This window comes from Zalophus californianus, chromosome 9, assembly GCF_009762305.2.
Source record: "Zalophus californianus isolate mZalCal1 chromosome 9, mZalCal1.pri.v2, whole genome shotgun sequence".
In the NCBI taxonomy this organism is placed as follows: domain Eukaryota; kingdom Metazoa; phylum Chordata; class Mammalia; order Carnivora; family Otariidae; genus Zalophus; species Zalophus californianus.
Window position 1 is genome coordinate 109,983,332 of NC_045603.1, and position 20,547 is coordinate 110,003,878.

Sequence of the window (20,547 nt, forward strand, 5' to 3'; positions counted from 1 at the left end):
TTCCATAACTACGGTATACTTGTGAAAATGAAATGTAGTACGTAAAACAGTTTGGAGTCGAGTAGATGTTCAATAAATATGACTCTTTTTCATCTCTTCTTGATATATTAAAAAGATTTAAAAAAAAATCTCAGGATGTAATTGATAACATTAGCAAGGTTTCTTTGGGTCGCATTCATGTGGGTAGAATTACTGGGTTATTTTTTGTTTTCTTGATGGTACAAAAATAACGTGAAATGAATTTTGATTAGACATCTTTCTTAAACAACTTACAGCCTTTAGGTTATATTAATAGACCACTTTTAGAAATGATTAAGAAATTTTAGATGGAAGTTAACTTATTCTACTTTTGGGGACATCTAGGTCCAGAGGGGATAGGACTTAAGAGTTCCACTACAGTGTTCATATTTTTAAATAATTTTAGTTCATTGATCAGTATTAAATGAGTGACTTAAGATAATGAAGTGATACATAGAAAAGAAACAAATCAGTATTTTGGGGACAGGTCTCTGAGGAAAAAGCCATTAATTTATCCTAAAATTCAGTATAAAATGGAAGATGTTATTAAAATGTTAGCTAAAAAGACAGGGAATGCGGTTAATACTTCTGTAAATAGAAAGGAAATCAACTCCAAATTAAGGCATCTGTGTTGACTTCACAGACCTAAAATTTAAAGTTTTTGTAATGTTGACTCTTTATTTTATTTTATTTTATTTTTTAAAAGATTTTATTTATTTATCTGACAGAGACAACGAGAGAAGGAACCCAAGCAGGGGGAGTGAGAGAGGGAGAAGCAGGCCTCCTGCTGAGCAGGGAGCCCAGTGCGGCTTCATCCCAGGGCCCTGGGTTCATGACCCGAGCCACCCAGGCGCCCCTGTTGACTCTTTTTAAAAGAATGCTAAATTCTGTATTATGTTTATTTTATGTTATTTTATAATATCCTCAATCTGTACATGAAAAAGTATGGAATCAACAATATTTAAAATTGCTAGATTTAGTAATTTTAACAATTACGTGGCTTTTTTTTTAACTTTCTGGTCAGTAGAATTAAAATCTGGCCCAAATTTCCATCACTGAATGAATATGGAGTTCTGTATTGTTATCGATAAACTCCTAACTCCAGGAGCTTCTCTGGGGACATCTGGTCACTTTGTAATAGAATTAATCAGTTTAATGTGCTAGTTTTAATGGAATGCTTGCCACATAATGGCTTTATTGTTCGGATTCTTGCCAAATAAATTGTGGCTTATGACATGGGGGGGGGGGAGTAGTATAATAGTCTACCTCAGGAAAATATTTTTCTTTAATATTCGGTTGGTGCACTGGTCTGCTCTTAACTATACTGCTGGAATGATGAGATGAAACATCTCCTGCCTGTTGAAAGTTGCAGAACTTCAGAGTTCTGAGATTTTCAGTTTCTGAATGTGTAACAAGCTGAATGTATCAGAGGATTTATATGGACTCTTGTTAAATTTTAGAAGATTTCCCCACTCTGCATGGAAAGTTAGGATGCATCAGGTTGTGGGTTAGAATCCTAGAGGATTGTATCGTGCAGGTATGTAAATATTTCTTGTATTAGCAGGTCTGTTCTAACTTTGGTTATATATTTTGGGATATTTTTCCTTTTTTGTTGTAGTGAGAGTCTTGGGGAAGGGGGATGGGTTAACAAGGTAAGAGTAAAGAAGAGTGCATCCGTCCTGAGGATCCTGAAGTGATAGTATCTATTGATGTAGGAAGCTGAAAAATATTACGGCATGTACTTGGTTTCAAGGAGGTGCAGTCCGCAAAACCCAGAACGTTAGCAACCTTAGAATATTTCAGTGGGTAGGTGAAAAAAATGTGGTATCTCTTCCTCAGGAGCCGTGTGCAAAAGGAGTCAAACTATACTCTTATGAATTTCTCTTCTTTTCAGAGATGGCTAATTGTAAGACTTAGAGTTATGCTTATAAAATAATATAGAGTGGGTTTTTGGAAGTCAGCTACCTTTAAACTTTATTTTTGGTTTGTGGTCTTTGATGGTAAGGTTAGCTATATTTAGCAATATGCTAAATTGTGTATATCATCTTGAAATATGTGTGTGAGGAAAAAGAAATGGCTTCGACTATCCATACTACATACCTAAATAAGCACATACATACACCCATATAGATGTATATGTATGTGTTTTACTTACTGGACTAGTGTCATTATACATCTCCAAAGTGCAGGTTCCTGGACCCCAGGGATGTATAAATGACTCTTAGGAGTAAAGGAAGAAAATATGAGGCTTAATATTATATATACATACACATATACATATATATATCCACACGCATATACATATATATTCTTTAACCTTAAAGTTTAAAATTTTTATTATTTTTCATATCTTACTATATTGCTATAGGAGTACATGTCTTTTATTTTTTTTCAGAATGTTATATTCATTTTATTTATTTTTTATTGTTATGTTAATCACCATATATTACATCATTAGTTTTTGGTACATGTCTTTTATTTTATAAATAAATACATATTTGGGTATATGTTAACTCAAAAATCTTTTCAGTAATAAAAGTGAGTGATCAAAAAGCTTTGGAGATCATTGGTATAGGGGATGCTTTGGGTGTGGATACAAGCACTACTTTGTATTTTGATGAGACCTGGGGTCTAAAGTAAGAGAGGTTTTGAAAGAAACCCAGAGTGACACAGGTTTCTGATTAGGTGGTGTCATTTCCCAGGGCAGGCAGCATGATCACAAGGGGGTGGTATTGGTTGACTCGAGGGAGGGGAAATGATGAATTGATAACGCTGAGTGTTTTTAAAACTGGCATTGGTAGAGATGTCTGAGAGCTCAGTTGAATACGCAGATTAGGAGCTCAGAACAAGAAGTCTGGTTGGGAGATTCAGGTTCTGGAATTCTTAAGTCTCTAAGTGCTAGTTGAAGCTATGGGCTGCCGCTGAGAACACCAAAGGAGAGTATGCAGAGTGAAGAGGGGCCAGGCAGAAAGCCTGGGAACGCTTATAAACAGTCTAGGGCTGGGTGGAGGAAAAGGAATCCAGGGAAGCATTTCCTGCCCAGTTTCTTCTCTGAATTCCTAATTCCTAATTTAGTGAATGACTTGGGTCTTCAGGAGTTTTTCCTGTGATTGACATGTTTGAGGTAAAGACAAAAAGACTGACTGGTCATTTTAGACTCTTCACTAGAAGCGCAGTTGTGATTGGGAGGTGGCAAACCTGGGCTTCAGCGTAAGGTGTGCCACGGAATTCCTCTGTGACCTTTGCTGGAATACTTCACTTTCCAGGGCCTTGGTTTCTGCAGCTACACCATCAAGAAGTGGTCTGTATGTTTCCCTCATTCTGTCATTCTGTGAGTTGAAGGATAGCTGCTGCTCAACCCAGGCAGTGTGGAGGGCAGCTCTTCTCCCATGAGCAACCATTTTCTTGTGTCATCACCAGAGGGTGGGTGCTGTGCCAAATTATTGCTTTAAGAAAACCTGCCAGTGTTGACCAGCCAAAGCTGCTATTGTAAGCTCTTTGACAGATGTAACTCTGTTGTATGTTTCATTTTACTCCATCAGTGTATTGAGTGCCAGTTACCTGAAAAGTGCTGTGCTCAGTGGGTGTAGATCAAGCGGTTGACGTGGACTTTGCTGTTGAGTGTGTTGTCTAGTTAGGACAAGTTGTGTTTAATCTAGGGAAACATAACAAATACCAAAGAATATTTTACGCTATGTGCTATGCCAGATAATTTTCTGTAGATTTTGAGAAAAAGATGAGCATTGGCTTAAGGGTTTTGGAATGCTTTATAAAGGAGCCTGGAATGGTATGAACAAAGATACAGATGATAGATGGACAGTATAAGTAGAAGGCAGAATTCAGTCTAATTTGGCAAATACTGTTTGACTACTCTGCGTGTGTGTGTGCAAGCGCACGTGTGAGTGCACGAGTATCTGTGGAAGGCCTGGATTTTGTCCTCCCTCTTGTCTGGTGTGGTTCACAGACATGAGTACAGTTAGTTACCATAGGAGTTTGAATAAAATAATATTACTAAGCAGCACTGAAACTGAAGGTTTGTCATTTACTATGCTAGACACTTAAGAATATGTTTTAGGACCATAAAGAAAGGAGTAGTTAATTCTGCTTTTTGTGGTTGGTGAAGAGATGAAGAGCCAGTGAAGGCCAAAAAAAAGAAAAAGAAAAAAAGAAAGAAAAGTTAGCATTTTATTTTACTGTAGGGAATGTAGCTTCAGTGGATGAAGAAAGTATTTACATGAAAAGTTTATTGGGCATGTACCATTTGAAGTATGGAAGTCACATTTCAGTGTATAAATGTTTACTGAGTGAATATATCAGTAATTAAGCTTTCTTACTCTTTGTGAAACTCAGAATAGTAATTTATTGGCTCTCCAACATTTTATAGTTCATGTATGATTTATTTCATACTATGATTTCAGTGCTTCTCAGAAGGGGTCATGGTAGTTCGTATTTGATTGTTGGAGGAGGAGGTTGTAGTTTGAAAAAGTACATGCATTATATTAGGAAAAAAACCAAAAAACACACAACAGGGAATGGATTTGTAGTCGTTAAAGAAGCATGGGTATAAAATGATTGAAAGCTGCTTATTAAGTAGTCACTTCGGTTCTTACGGTTGGAAGCCTGTAACTAGTGAATGAGTTGGAGAGCAGGAAGAAAATTCAGTAATTAAGTAAAATGTGATCTACAGATCACCATAAAATATGTGTTGCCAAGAGCCTTTACATTGATGACCATATTTTACTTTTGCAACAAGTCTGAGGTAGACATTATTCCCAGCTTAGTGCTGAGTACAGTGAGAAATTTGTTTCTCCCTGTGTTTAGTTTTTAAAACATTTGTTATGTATTTAAAATATACCTAGCACTGTGCTTGTTTGACTCCATTACAGGGCAGAGAGGAGCTGTAGCAAAAGGTATGGTCAAAGTTATTAAACTTTTGATCAAGTGAGAATTTTGGAATGATCCACCTAAAAATAGATAAAAATTACACAATCTGGGAACATAATTTACAATTCTCCTTAATTAAAATAATGTAGAACAGATGTTGTTTTCAAGTGCTTATTGATACCATTATCAGGGTGGTTAACATTTTTTGCTAGCTTCCATTTACAATTATCTTTGTAAACTTGCCCCAGAGTAAAATTTCTCAAACAAAACTGTTACTAACCTATTCTTTTCTCCTTTCAGGGAAGGGCAAAATCTATAGCCATAGCAGGTGTAGAGAAGGAACAGCTCACTAGGCTGGTTTGAAAAAACTAGTTGCTAGGTACTGTCCTTTCTTTTGATCGCAAGGAGGAGCTTGGAAGAATTAATTTCAGGCAACTTACCATTCTCATTTTGGATCAGCCTTTAATATTATGACTTGATAGTTTTGTTTCAGGTGTCTTCTGTTTGTATTTTAAGTCTGTCCTTCTTCAGACTTGAGTTTATTACATGCCCGCTCACTGATCTTTTTAGTTTAATGCTTTTTTTTTTTTAACCAGGTTAGCAGGATATAAAAGGATATAATTCATAAGCAGCCAGATGGAGGAGATGCATAGGGCCGCCTCTGGAAGTGCCACTCTCCCTGAATCTCCACAATTCACCATCCTGAAAGCTCCCAATTCTTTTTTTTTTCCATTTTCACATAGGCTCTCCTTTTTGAGGGGTGGAGGTAGTATACCAGTTACCCATTTACTAGATTGCTATTGGCTCCATCATGTTTTTAATTGGCCTGAATTATTTTGAATCCTGTGTGGTTTTTCTCAAGCATGCTCTTTGTGTCGTGTTGATCCTATTCCTTGTATTTGTGAGTTCTATAAAGGATTTCGACTTAAATTTCCTCCCTGAGTTTTGTACACTTTTCCTCTAATTTGTGGTCTTATTTTTGATTGATCACTGTGAGACCTATTTGAGATTTTCTAAATTCCTTCAAGAGCATAATGAATTCTCCTATTTTCAGAGAAAATTCTTCACTTCCTTTCACTTTTTCTTCTGTAGAAGAGTTTTTCCTGATTAAGTTCCATGCCCCCCCCCGCCCCGCCACCAACCGATTTATCTTTGAGGCTTTTTATGTGCCATCATGCAGCATATCCTTTCTTTATCTTTCCTGTGCACTTGTGGGCTGGCTGGTGGGTGACGGTGATTGATCTTCCATATTCACATTTCCTTGGAGAAGGTGGGTAGACTAGTTCCTAGTGATGAATTTTGCTGCAGTCTGTTATTGTTATTTTCTTAAAGTATCTAGCCCTGTTATGAGCTGTTCTCAGATTTCAAATTGTGTCATGAGCCTGTAGGTTTGGAGCAGCCTACCCTTTGCTGTTAGAGCTCATTAGCTTCAGGTGGATGTCACCATTGGGTAAGAAAGAGTCGGTGCTCATAAAAAGCACGTTTTTTTTCTTCTGGGCGGGAGTAGTGAATTGTAGAAAGATTTCTAGTTCAGACTACTGTTCTGTTTATCCACAGTAGGTGGAAAAGAACTTCTAGTGAAGTGTTAGTTGTGTCTTTGCCTTGGAGTACTTAGCCTCTTCTCTTTATTTCCTCTTCTTTTTTTCTTTCTTCTTCATCCTTTCTGCTAAGTTTTGTTAATCATTAATTCTGCCTTCTTATTTGGGTCATAAACACCTTCATGGTCACCAGCACATACCTCTTCCTGCCAGAGAGAGGGAAATAAAACGTTGAGCTTTACTTTTGTTCTTCCTGTAGGGAAAAGATGGTCTTGCCCCAGAGGAATGCATCCCCCCACTCTCACCCTCAAATTTTTTTTTTAAAGATTTTATTTATTTATTTGAGACAGAGAGAATGAGAGAGAGAGAGAGAGAGAGAGAGCACATGAGAGGGGGGAGGGTCAGAGGGAGAAGCAGCCTCCCTGCTGAGCAGGGAGCCCGATGCGGGACTCGATCCGGGGACTCCAGGATCATGACCTGAGCCGAAGGCAGTCGCTTAACCAACTGAGCCACCCAGGCGCCCTCTCACCCTCAAATTTGATGGAATAGAGATCAGTGGGATTTCTGAGCACCTTCCATTTGGGCTCCCCCATCTGATTGCCTTCTGTATGGGGAGAAGTGGGAAGAGCTGCATGTAAATTCTCTGAGGCTTTCAGTTTGGCTCTGTGTTGTTTTTATACTCTATATTGATTTTTAAATATTCTTTTATAGGACTATTTTTTCCCTTTTAAAGGCAGATACAGAAAATGATGGTGGGACAGACTTGGGATGAATACAGCTGTATTATATTTTTAGGAGAGATTTATGATACACCTCAATGTAGGTATCTTAATCTTTTCTATTAAGGTGAAAAGATTTTAAAGTGTTATGACATAAAAAAGGAAGCAAATTCTGTTGTCTAAAAGAGAGGATTTGAAAGTTAAAAACCCTTAAACTTTCTTATTAGAAACCTGCTTCTGTTGAAAACTTGAGCTTTTGAATCAGGCCTAGGTTCCTCTCCCAGCTTTGTCACTTAGTCTGGCTTTGTCTGCACAGTAGATTTGCAATAAATATTTGCTGACTTGAATGTAATTGGTTGTGTTGAATAAAAATGTACCTTTTGCAAGGATTTGATAGGAAGAAATTTTTTGTGGATGACTTCTTTTGGTACTGGTTGACTTTTCGGTACCTTATTTTAAAATTTGAAATAAATGTAACTCGCCATATTTTTTTAAAGTAATTTTTCTCTAAAATATAATTGTTCAATTTCTACAAATACAGTACTTAAAAAGTTTCTAAAGATTTTATCTGTAGTTGTAAAAGGAAATGCCACATGAATTACTTGTGACAATGATAAAAATATTAAATACGTGTATATTTAGGAGTTTTGAATAGGACATAAGACTACACTTTGGTGAATAAAGGTGAGTTTGGAGTGGAGATTAAAATAATTATGTACAATTTTTGACAATGGAAACAATGCACACAATTCAGGCTGTTAACCACTAAAATGAATTTGTTTGGAGGAGGTGCTTAAGATGATTTATTGTTTAAGGAATGAATTGTGACCCCTTAGATAAACTTGAATATGCTAAGAAGTAATACTAGGGTAAAATGCCTCTGTAGAACTCGAGGCACAAAACCTGTGGGTACACTCATAAAATTTGCCAATTAAATTAACTTTTGTTGGCCTCCACTTAGTTTGAAGGACTAAGAAATAAACTCACAGGACATTATAAATCCATTCCGCTTCTCTTCTTTGAGTCTGTTCTCACACTGGAAGGATGTTCTTTTTTTTTAATAATGGCTTGAGTAGGCCTTCAAAAAATTATAGTTTAATGAAGCGCAGCCCGGGTGGTAGCTGGTATGTAATTCAGACGGTGTGATTTCCACTCCGCCTGTGTGACCCTGGAAGGGTTATTTCACCTCTCTGTGGTTTGCTTTCCTCATCTGTAAACCAAAGATAGTATCATTCCCAACTGCGTAGAGGTACTTGGAGGAGATAGCTGTTATTATTTTTATCATTATCATCATTATTGTAGTCTTTTGAAAGTGTTGAAATAAAAATGCGATGACTTTTTGTTATAAATTACCCTAAATCCTCCAAACTCAGTGTGTTGTGTTATTTTTGTCTGTGCCTGCTGTATGCTTAGGTGTACCAGTCTTCCTCTGTTTTTGTAGTCTTCAGTGGGCAGCAGTCCATGGAGGAAATCCCACTGGTACACAGTACTGGGATTCACGTTTCTAGTAGTAAAATGTCTTTTCAGAGAAGTTTTCTTCCTTTTAGCCTCTCCTGGGTTTACTTCCTCTAGAAAGAAGAAGCCACGAGTCACTCTCCCGTATTTTGATTTCTATTAGTTATGTTAACTCCCACCCTGATCTTTTTTTAAGGTAGTCTGTGATACTCATGTTCAGAAATATCTGTATTTTGTCTAATGTAGTAATATAAAACACTGAGATTTTGCTGCTCTTATTATTTTTACATACAAATGGTTAGGAATCTAATTGTTAGAAAGCACATTAAGTAGAATAATCCTTCTTAGATGTGGAACCTAAAATACGCGTCTAGCTATATTATTAATATGATTGGTGTCTAATATGATAGCATCTGATTAAACCTCATTGTTATACAGTATAATAAGGTTTTTTTTTTTTAAAGATTTTATTTATTTGACAGAGAGAGACACAGCAAGAGAGGGAACACAAGCAGGGGGAGTGGGAGAGGGAGAAGCAGGCTTCCCGCAGAGCAGGGAGCCTGACAAGGGGCTTGATCCCAAGACCCTGGGATCACGACCTGAGCCGAAGGAAGTTGCTTAACGAGTGAGCCACCCAGGTGCCCCTATAATAGGGTTTTGATATTGTATCCAAATAAGTATCTTGAGTGGCTGTAACAATGAGCATTAATCTTGTTTACAGTTGTTTTATTTCTAACCCATATCCTTTCTTCTGTATCTTGTTTCTCCCCTAATGGGGATCAATCCAAAATTTTCTGGTATGATTATGATTGAAAAAAATCAAAACCTTTAAACTAAGTTACTTCAGAGATTCGCATCCAGGCATTCTGGCTCCAAGTGGGTGCCCTTAACTCTGTGCTCATGTTATTGTACACTGCTTGCCCTCCTTAAGCTTACTGGTTTTGTTTTTGTTGTCGTTTCTTGGATACCTCAGAATATTTTCAGTTACCTTTATATTTAGTTTCTTTATTAAATAGTAAGATACTGTGCTCGATATAGAGACCAAGCAGTGACTTACAGGGATGAGATGGCAGTTCCTAAGACAAGTCAGCTTCACATATCTGTAGTAGATGGGTAAGAGCTACTTGTATCTTAAATACTAAATTTTTAAAACAAAGATTGTTTATATTTGATTATATATCTGACTTAAGTCACCTGCCTTAAATCACCTCCCCAGTTCTTGCCGTCATTGGGATTTTCAAGAGTACATGCAGGTAATACCTCTCACACTCTGGTCTGGCAGTTTCCCTGACTTTTTCAGCTCCGGTGGCCTTCGAGCACTGTATGAGAGACCTCTTTGTCCTTCTCACCTCCTCCTGGCCTCTTCTCTGATTCCAGCCACTGCTGCTGGGAACAGTGTTATGACTCACTTTTGGCTGACTGCATCTTACCTCAGGTTCCTCCTGGGACTTCTCTTGTGGGGTGAGAAGCTGCTGCAGCCTCCTGGGCAGATGCACCGTAGTTCTTGGAAGTGTCGGGGAAGTGAATGCCCCTCGGGGCAAACTTTTACCTATGGGGACTGGAATTAATGTACTTCTCCACATTGACCCTCCTCTGGACAGACTTTCTGTACACATCTCAAAACCACTCGGCCAGGTCAAGCCCCCAGGCACCCACATGGCAAAGAAGTCTCCTTAATTGGCTGTCTTGGTTCACTGTCTTCCGTATCTCTGTCTTTTCCTGGGGTCACCTTTGTATAATAATCGCCTACAATCCTGTTTTTGTCTCAGCCTCTGCTTTTGGAAGGAACTCTGGCTCAAACAATTACCTGTACATATCGCTGCTTAGAACTTTTTACCCAAGACTACCTGTCTTTGAAATGTTAAACCTGGCCTTGCTTTCTAGCTCTTCCCTGCCCTGTGTACAGGAGCCATTTCTTCTCACCTGCCTCTTGTGATCTCTAGTCCTTTGACTTTGTCCTCTTCTGTGTTAACTCTTGGTGAGCTCGGCCAGTGCCTCCTCCCCACCCACCCGCACTTGCCCTAGGAACCAGTGGATTAATTCAGTGATTTCCAGTGGGAGTCTGACGATCCAGGCGAGGTAGTCTCAGCTATTTGAGCTACAAGAATTGGTAAAAAATGTTGTGCTTTTGTGCTAATAATTATAGTAATAAGCAACCAACATCTGGATTATCTGGTCGACTACCTTATAGCTGAGTCCTCATTATTTTGGTGCCGAGTTTTATTTGTATGTGTAAATTAATCTCGGTTCATAATGTATGAGAGCCAGGACCATGAAGCATTTTACGTCTAGCTTTAAGTTGGCTGTACATACCTAAATGAATTGAAAATTGGTATTACTAGGGTGTCTATAGTAACTGTTTTCTATTTTAAGGGAATCTGCACATTAATTCTGACAAACTCTTCTTTCCTGGGCTTCCAAGTAATGTCAGAGAAAATGTCATACAGTTTAATATAGTTCAGCAAAAATTTTTGAGCACTGACTTTGTGCCAAGTGGTTCTGGCGCTTGCTGTCGTTGAATGAGACGTGCCAAGGCCCTGTCTTCTTGGAGCCTGGAACCCGTCAGGAAAGATGGGTGTGAACAGGTCGTTCGGAGTGAGAGGAGTGGCTGTGCCTTTGTAAAGTCAGAGCCCTGAGCGCTGCTGTGTAATGCCCCACCTGTTCAGTACCCTCCCTCCTTGAGCCCCACTTCCTCCTCTCCCTGCAGTTGTCCTTGCTCTGCTTTCAGAGTAAACCTAGGCTGTCTTGCCCTGAGCTGACTGAGAAGCACCTCTCTTGAGTCTCGCACACTCCCTTGTGCACTGGATGCTGTCCTCTCTGCTCCAAGGACGCTGGGCTCCATCAGTTATTCTCTCCTGGGTCCTCACCTCGTCAGCTCGCCTCTTTGCCTGAGTAGTCTTTCCTTCGTGGCCTCCTACTTTCATAGTTTCAGTTGCTGCCTCTGTGGCAGCCGCTCTGGGGTAATCCGTTCTCTCTAACCCTGATTTATCTCCTGAGATTGAGACGTGTCACTTGTCTTCCCCCGTAGGTAGGTAGCCTCCCTAGAAGTCCCTCAGGCATCTCACCTTCCACAGTTTTAAAACAAAGGTGTGATTTGCTCCTCTGACGTCATTCTCCTTCTGCCTTCTTTGTTTGAAAGTGGTGATTCCTTTTCCAAGCAACCAGCAGATCCCCACTGTGCTACCTCCTAATCCCGCAGTTGTCTGCTCATCGTCGCCCAGTGCTGCTCTGCCTTCAGATGTTTGCTGAGTCCCAGCAGTGAGAGCAGTGCTGGTTTTGTAGCTCTCACCCTGACGCTCATCCTCTGTCTCACGGATTTTCTTTTATGTGTGTATCGTATGCTACCTTGCCCCATTTTTTTTTTCCAATTTCCCTGCTTTATGTAGAATAGAATCTAAACCCTTTGAACATGGATGGCCTTGAAGTCTCAGAAATGCTTAAGTACGTTAAGATTCTTTTTGGCCTTTATGATTTTAAGATTTTTAAAATTTATTTTAAGATTATAATAATAATTTTTACTTATTGTAAAAAATTACAGTGACAAAATAATCATTCATCTCACAGACCAGATTTAACTCTAAATAACATATATATATATATATATATTTTTAAGATTTTATTTACTTATTTGACAGAGAGGAGTGAGAGAGCACAAGCAGGGGAGGGGCAGAGGGAGAAGCAGGCTCCCCACTGAGCAGGGAGCCTGATGTGGGACTTGATTCCAGGACCCTGGGATCACAACCCGAGTCGAAGGCAGACGCCTAACCGACTGAACTACGCAGGCGCCCCTGGATATATTTTTTCTAATCTTTTTTCTGTACAGATAGAATGAGACAGTCCCAGTTGGGTGGTGAGGGGGGAGTCACCCAAACATTGTATGTTTAGAAATGAGATTGGAAAGAAGTTACTGTAATTCTTGCTAGGACTCCACGGCTTTGCACATACAAACCTCTTGCCTGGAACATTTCTCTCCATCTGCCTGCCTGTTTTGCCAAATCCATGAAGCCGCTGAACTTGGCCAGGCAGATTTTGGTGTCCTCAGTGCACTTTGTCCTTATTTTCATTACAGAAACCATCACATCATATTGTAATCATTTCTTTTTTTGTCTGAACGGAAAATTCCTTGAGACAGCAGTTTTTGTGTCTCCAGATAGGGCACGAAACCTGACAAAGTTGGCTGAGGAAGAACTTCCAGAGTGGTGGGGGAGAAACCAGTAAAGCCCGAGGGAACAGAGTGGGTTAAGAAAGAATGGTGAAATGGATTAAGTGCTGCCTGTAAAATCTGTGGGTGGTAAATGGATGTATCTCCCCAAGTACCTATTGTAGGCAGTCAGGAAATTTTGAATGAATGAATGAATGCAGAGAGTAAGAGAAGGCCTGGAAGGTTCTTTTTTGCAAGAGCAGTTTCACATGCATGGTAAGAAATGGACACCAATAACAGCCGGTTGAAGAGGGAGTAGGAGATTATAAAATGGAGAACAGTGTAGACAACTCCAACAGTGTAGACAACCTTTTGAAGAGCGGATCAGGGTAATGCCTGGAGGCATCTCTCCCTGCCGGCCCCTCCCCTCAGGATGAAGTGTTCTGCAAGGAATGCCCTTGGTAGGGAACTCCTTAGCTTGGGACTCACGGGCCCTGTCCAGTGAGCTTGTGGGTTTTAGGCCCGGGTGGGCATCCAGGTTAAGTCTGCTGCGGATGTTGCCTAGACCACACTTGGAAAGAGCTGCCTTAGGAGGAAATGCTGTGGAAGCTCTTGGTGCGTCCTCCTTCCCACCCCCACGTGCTGGAGGAGCATCCAGTACCTTCAAGGACTGTCTGGATTGACGGAGAGGCTGCTGGGTCTTCTGTGCCACGTCCTGCACACAGCCTGCTCTCCTCTCCTCGGCCGCTGCTAACCCAGTTTCTTCTCAGCCTCGTCCTCACCGCTCTCTAGTCTTCTTTGCTGTCTTCTGTCTCCGGGGGCCTCTCTGTTTCCTGAGGGAAAGCCTGGCCTTTTTACAGGTGTCCCCAGCCAATGACGGTGCCTCTCTGTTTCTTGCCAGTGCGCTGACCAGTCACAAGAGAGTTGACAAGTGTCCTTGAACTGTTCTCAGCTGCTGTCCTGTTCTCTCAGCTGCTCTTAAACACTAAAGTCTGTTTTGCCTGCTTCTGGGTCTGGAGCTCTTCCAGAGCAAGAGAGTTTCAGAGGGCTAATCTTTGACTTGTCAGGGTTTACAGAAGGGGAAGGACAGGGCATTTAAAGTCATATTTTAAAGGTGGGTAGCCTAAGGATGTGAGGTTGCCTTAAAACAGTGTTTCTGTTACCTCATAACTTTATCTTCATGGTGATTCTCTGAATTGTGTAGTATTTTAAAACGTTTTTCAGAGCAGTCTAGTGGTCCTTGAAGTAGCCTGAGGAGTATCCTGAAGAAACACGTATCAGCCCATATATGGAACGAATATTTATTCTGTTGACTTTGTGTGGAAACTGCCCAGATGGTCCATTCATCACAGTCTTAATGTTCCACGGCCTTTTTGTCATAACTTTGGAATTGATAACATTATTTGAATTGCTTAGAATTTTAGTCTGATGGATTTGTTGCACATAAACCTATTGGGGAGGCCATAGAAGGCAAACTGTAGGCATGTCCCACTTCTGTGACACTCTGCACAGTTACAGTCTTTTTTTTTTTAACATTTTATTTATTTGAGAGAGAGAGAGTGAGCAAGAGAGAGAGAGCACAGCATGGTGAGGGGCAGAGGGAGAGGGAGAAGCAGGCTCCCCACCGATCAGGGAACTGGACATGGGACTCGATCCCAGGACCCCGGGACCATGATCCGAGCGGAAGGCAGCTGCTTAACCAACTGAACCACCCAGGCACCTCAGTTACAGTCTTTTGGATGCAGTTATAAGTGATGTGTAAGCAAAACTGTACGCTCGCCGCATAGCAGGACTTGTTTTTCTGAGCACAATGTAGAGCGTGTGGTTACGTAAGTTACTCTCACTGCTCTTCTCTGGGAAGCCAACAGAGCTTAACTGCATTTAACAGCAGAAGAGACGCGGGGATCTGGGGTGCTCTGAGCACAACTTTGAAGCACTCTCCGGGACTTGTGGGACCAGCATCTTAGAATGGAAGCTTTTGAAGCCAGGTTTTTGTTTTTTTTTTAAGAAATATTTTTTTCTTACTAAAGGAAATGTACCAAGAAAGAAGAAAATGCCACACAGTTACTCTGCCATTATTGTTTTTATCAAGAAAGTGAAAAGAAGAAAACACTGTGACAATTTAAAAACAAACCCATTGTCTTTTTTTAATAAAGATTTAGTGTGTGCGCGAGCAGGGGGAGGGACAAGCAGACTCCCCGCCGAGTGCAGAGCCCCACACAGGGCTCCATCCCAGGACCCTAAGATCATGACCTGAGCCGAAATCCAGTCAGATTCTTCACTGACTGGCACCCCCAACATTGTCTTTATATTACGCATATGTCTCTGTCATCACTAGGTCTCCTTGGTTACTTTATATGTTCATGTACTGTCATTTTTACATATTTGTCATCTTAATATGTACTTCGCATCCAAAATTATTCTAAAAACCTTTTGTTGTTACTACATTTTACCTTTATGACTCTAATAGTCCATTTGGTTGACGCAGTTAGCTGATTCCTTGTTACTGGGTAGAGGATGTTTGAGTTTTTGCCTATTGTAAATAAACGAGTCGTGTCTGTGTATCACGTTTTACATTTTTAACTATTTCCTTAGGATGAATATGTAATAGCTAGTTTGCTAAGTCAGAAGGTAGAAACGTTTTTATGGTTTTTGGTATAGGTTAAATTATTTCCCAAAAAATTATACCAGTTTATAGAGCCATCTCTGGTTTCTCTCAGCCATCTGCAATAGTTTTATTGGGTTAAAACTCCCCCCCCCCCTTTTTCTTTCTTGCTAGTTTACCTAATATTGCTTTAATTCATACTTCTTTGATAGCTAGTAAAGCTAACTTTTTGGGACTTTGCCGTATTTGTTTTTGTTTGTTTTTTTGTATTCTTGTGGGAAAGGCAGATATTCATACACAATTGGCTGCTAGTCCAAGAGCAGTAAACAGTTAAAGGAGAAGGTTAGTGAGCTGTGGCTGGAGCCGTCTTTGACCAACTCTGCTAAAGTATAGATCAATATTGTGAAAACGGATTCACGGAAAATTGTCCTATACCTGATGGGTGCAGGTTGGGGTAATTCTGAATAATATATGGGAGATTACTTAATTTTTCTTGACACTCAAACCCCTGTCAGGTCTTTTTAGGCTCCCTTCCTGTACTTTTTCTTCCTTCCTTCCTTCCTTCCTTCCTTCCTTCCTTCCTTCCTTCCTTCCCTCCTTCCTTCCTTCCTTCCTTCCCTCCTTCCTTCCTTCCTTCCCTCCTTCCTTCCTTCCTTCCTTCCCTCCTTCCTTCCTTCCTTCCTTCCTTCCTTCCTTCGTAGATCTAGAAATGACAGGAAATTGAACTAAATATTTTACAAATCCCATGCATAGAAGTTATTTTATTAAAAACAGATAACTAATTACAGGAGCTCAACCTTAAAAATTAAGTTAGGCCTTGTGCAGGATGTTGGTCTTGGTCTGAGGAGAAGTAGACATTATTGAAAAGTTGTAAGCAAGGGGGTGAGCCATCTGGATTTTGACAAGTTCACTCCAAACTGACCTGCAGTATTGAGGTAACTGAAGCATCTGGATATGGCTCTGTGGCCCTCTAGGAGCCACAGGAGGTAATAGACGTAGAGATACCATGGAACAAAGACTATTAACGGCTTCTGTGGTGTTTGGGAATACTTGACACTTTGTTGAGCATTATTAATTAGATGTTAAAATATATTTTATACGGAGGAGGGTGAGAATGGATTCTGGGGATCCAGTATGGACGTTATTTTAATGCAAGTGACGGGTGAGGTAACTGGGAAGGGGAGGAGGAGGGTAAAAGGGATTGGAGAAGAAATGGTTTGAGAGGGATTATGTTTATAAAATCAACAGAAGATAAGGTGAGTGGGAATGTTTTGTGTTTCACGTATTATCTTTCTTTGTTATTTTCTTAATATTTAGCAATGTACATTTTATATTTCAGATGAATTTACAACTGATTTTCTGGATTGGGCTGATCAGTTCAATTTGCTGTGTGTTTGGCCAAGCCGGTAAGTAAAAAAAAAAAAAAGTTTTCTAGTTGTCTTTTCATTTCAGTGTCTTGTGTTACTTTTTGACCAATTAGATTCTTGAGCAAATCTAAACCACATCATGCTGCTCCTTCTAAAAGCCATGCAAGGGCCGCATCTCACTCGGGGTAAAGGTTCTTAGAGTGGCCTGCGAGACCCTTCATCATCCAGACCCTCACTGCTGCCTTCCAGAACAGTGACAGGGCGGCTTGGCTAAGGAAATGCTGAAGTGATAGGAATGCAGAACACCACAGCAAGGTCTTTTAAGACTGTAATAGAGTGTTTAAGTGAGCATAGAGAAAACGAAGGTGTCTGATACATTTAGAAGAAAATAAAGTGAATGTGTAGAATGCTGGATTATGAATAAACGATTACTATCTAAAAAAATGAAACCAGGAATAACCGCCTTTCTAGAAGATGTTCTTACTCTTGATCAAAAAGTATTGCAAAATGTTGGCATTCTCTAGAAGAGGAATGAAACATAAAGCAAAAAATACATTTAATCCTCTTACAAACCATGGTGCATCCACATCCGCAATAATGGATGTGCAGTTCTCTTCTCCAGATCTCAGAAAATACATTGCATAGAACAATTTTTTGATCTTAGAACAGGAAGGACTTACTACATGGAAAAATGAAGAAAAACCTTCAAGGAAATTATTGATACAGTTGATTACCTAAAACCAACAACAACATAAAAACTCAAAGTGTCTGGATGTCAGAACACCATCAACAAGATGAGAAACTAAACGAAGGTTTAATTCATGTGTTGAGATCCAGTAAAAACAGATGAACATGATAGAAGAAAAATTTGCAAAGATATAAACAGAAAATGTACGAAAGAAATGACCAGTAAAATATGATAAAAATGAAACCTTAAATAACTGACAGTAGAATTGATACTCTAATTTATATGCGTTAAATGAGTAAAAGATTTTTTATATTAAAAAAGTACTTGGTGTTTGTCAAAGGTCTGGTGAAAATGGTATTTGTATACTGCTTGTAGATTATAAATTTGAATATTACTTCTGGATAGAAATTAGTATATACTGAGAATATTAAAAACATGAATACTCTCCCACTCAGTATTTTCTTTTTTAGTTTGTGCTAAGGAAATGATCAGAGTTTTACATTGTGAGACTGGTCCTCAGAATGGGTGCATATATACGCACATACATGTACATGTATTTGGAGGGTTCGTGTGTATATGTGAGCAAGTGTGTGGAAACTTTGCACACATGCAATTGAAAATCTAAATTTGTCCAACATTAAGTAGGTCATATTAATATAATAAAATATCATTAATTTAGCCATATTTTTAAAGAATGTGGATAAAGTATAGAATTAGGGTAAAGTATAAAAAGTAGTATGCAAAATGTATATTCTCTATTTAAATAATGTCTGTATGCATACTTGCTATTTTTTTATCTATCTACATAGAAAAAAGACTGGAAAGAAATATACAAAAATATTAACAGTAGTTATCTCTTAGTGGGTTATGGGTGATTTTGAGTTTGTTCTTTATGCTTTTATGTATTTTCCAAATTTTCTATTATGAATATATGTTAGATTTATAATCGGAGAAGACACTTCGGAGACAGTCCATGTTAGTGCTCACCACATGAAAGGCATGCTGATCCTTAGGTGGATTCAAAGAAACGTGAGACATACTTTGAACAGAGAGCCTGAAAAATCATGGGATTATGGACTGGATGAATATGGGATTTTCAAGTATTTAACATACTAAACATGAAGGGAAAGCTTTTGCAGATGCTTTTGTGGGTATGGGTGTGGTAATATGAGCTAAATGAAAAGAAATAGTATTTTACCCAGTTGTAAGAAAACTCCTGATAGTTATGACCATCCAACATAATAGATCCTGAAATTATGCCTTTGAAGAAAAGGATGAATGTATAGATTACTGGTATGTAGTCTTTGCCATTAGAAGACAAGAAAGCTAACTGTCTATTCATGGGTCTCTATACCAAGGTAATCTAACATCACCTCTTTGGGGTAGGTCTGGATTAGTGTGGTAACAATTATTATATGTTATGTAATGTAATTATATTTATGATATATAACATGTAACAATATATGACATTGTATCTTGTGTTATTCTTATTTAAGGTTTATATGTGTTGTATTATTTGTCATTGTATTCATTTTCCATTATTTTCTCTCTTAAACTTCAAGTAAAGTTGTCTATTCTTTGTTCTGACAGATGAAAATAGATGTTTAAAAGCAAATGCCAAATCATGTGGAGAATGTATACAAGCAGGGCCAAATTGTGGATGGTGTACAAATTCAGTAAGTAGAATTGCTCAGGGCCTTTCCATTTACTCTGTAGTCATTTACTGTGACCCAATATTGTATCCTTTGGAAATGTTAGATATGAATTTTCACTTAAATCAATGTTTATTGAATAAGTATCAACTCTGTGTCTAATACTATGTGATGGTCTAGAGGTGTGTTGTTTAATACAGTAGCCGCTAGGCCCATGTAGCTGTTGAGAGCTTGAAACATGCTCCACATTGGTCCAAATTGAGAATTGCTATAAGCTTCAGATACATCCCAAATTTTGAAGACTTAAATGATTAGAAAAAAAAAATCATTAATAATGTTGAAAAGGTAATATTTTGTATATATTGTTAAAATTAATTTCCTGTTTCTTTTTATTTTTTTTCTTTTAGTGTGGCTACTAGATAATTTTAAAATACATATATAGCTCACCTTTGTGGCATGCATTATATTTCTATTGAATAGCTTCCCCCAAATCCTTAGCCATTTAATTTGACTGTTTTAGATTTTTCTCTTTTTTGGGGAGAGGTATAAGCTAACCTTCCTAATTATATTTGAGTTAGAACTACTATAGAATTGATTTGTATCCCAATAAAAACCCATTGAGGTTAGGGTTTAAATTTTGTTCACTTTTGTCATCTGTGTACATTGCTTAACTTGATACCTTTCACAAAGCCTACTAAATGTTAAATGAATAAATGTGTGGATGAATGTCAGAACAGGAAGTACAGGGAAGTCATTTGAGGATATATAATTTATTCATAGAGTGAATAATGTCAGAAGGTCAAAGGTTTCCTGTTTGTTTTTACTCAGGCATCTGATTCTGCACATTTCAGCTGTCTGTTTTGTAGGTGTGACTAAACTGGTTAAATACAGATATTTCGTATGGTTTGACCATATGAAAGACAAAATCAGAGGGTTTTGTTACTTCAGAATTTTTCTAGTGATACATTCTGTTCTCCTAAAAATGGTATTCTGGAATTCAGTTTGTCTCAGGCAGGGCTTACTTGCCAAACTGTACTTTAAATAGTTTAGCCATTGAAATTTGTGGCATGATTTTGCAGTGTGTTTAGTGAAATTTTGTTTGAGTTACCAACTTAAAGTTTCCACGCTAGGCTCCTGTGCTTTGGTAGTATTTTAGGTTTGATGATACGTAAAAGTAGTTCAGCTTTGAACTATCTGACCTTTTGTATTTCCTTCCAGTTGTTTTCCTCATTACATAAATGCTCTCATTAGTGTTATGTTTCCCTTAAAAATAACTGATTAAAACCATTGTGTATTCTTTGTATTTAAATATCCTCACTTATGCAACACCATGAAACAAATACCATATAAAATTGAACATAAAGTGCCCTGAAAGAAAAGGCGTTTCCTCATTTTCCCAACGTCAAGATTTAAAAAAAAAAAAGAAAGAAATCTTTGGCTTAAAATAACTACGTATACAATTTTTAGGAGTATATGTGAA

At 38.6% G+C, this 20,547-nt stretch overlaps 1 protein-coding gene across 2 annotated transcripts in view; it reads left to right on the plus strand.

Annotated features, from left to right (window-relative positions):
* The window catches only part of ITGB1 (integrin subunit beta 1), a 44,981-nt gene that overhangs the window by 1,382 nt on the left and 23,052 nt on the right, over positions 1–20,547 (plus strand). For both annotated transcript variants that reach the window (XM_027592312.2, XM_027592313.2), the window contains exons 2-3: positions 16,700–16,766; positions 19,006–19,091. In XM_027592312.2, the coding sequence (XP_027448113.1) occupies positions 16,700–16,766; positions 19,006–19,091 (153 nt within the window). The remainder of the gene's footprint in view (positions 1–16,699; positions 16,767–19,005; positions 19,092–20,547) is intronic.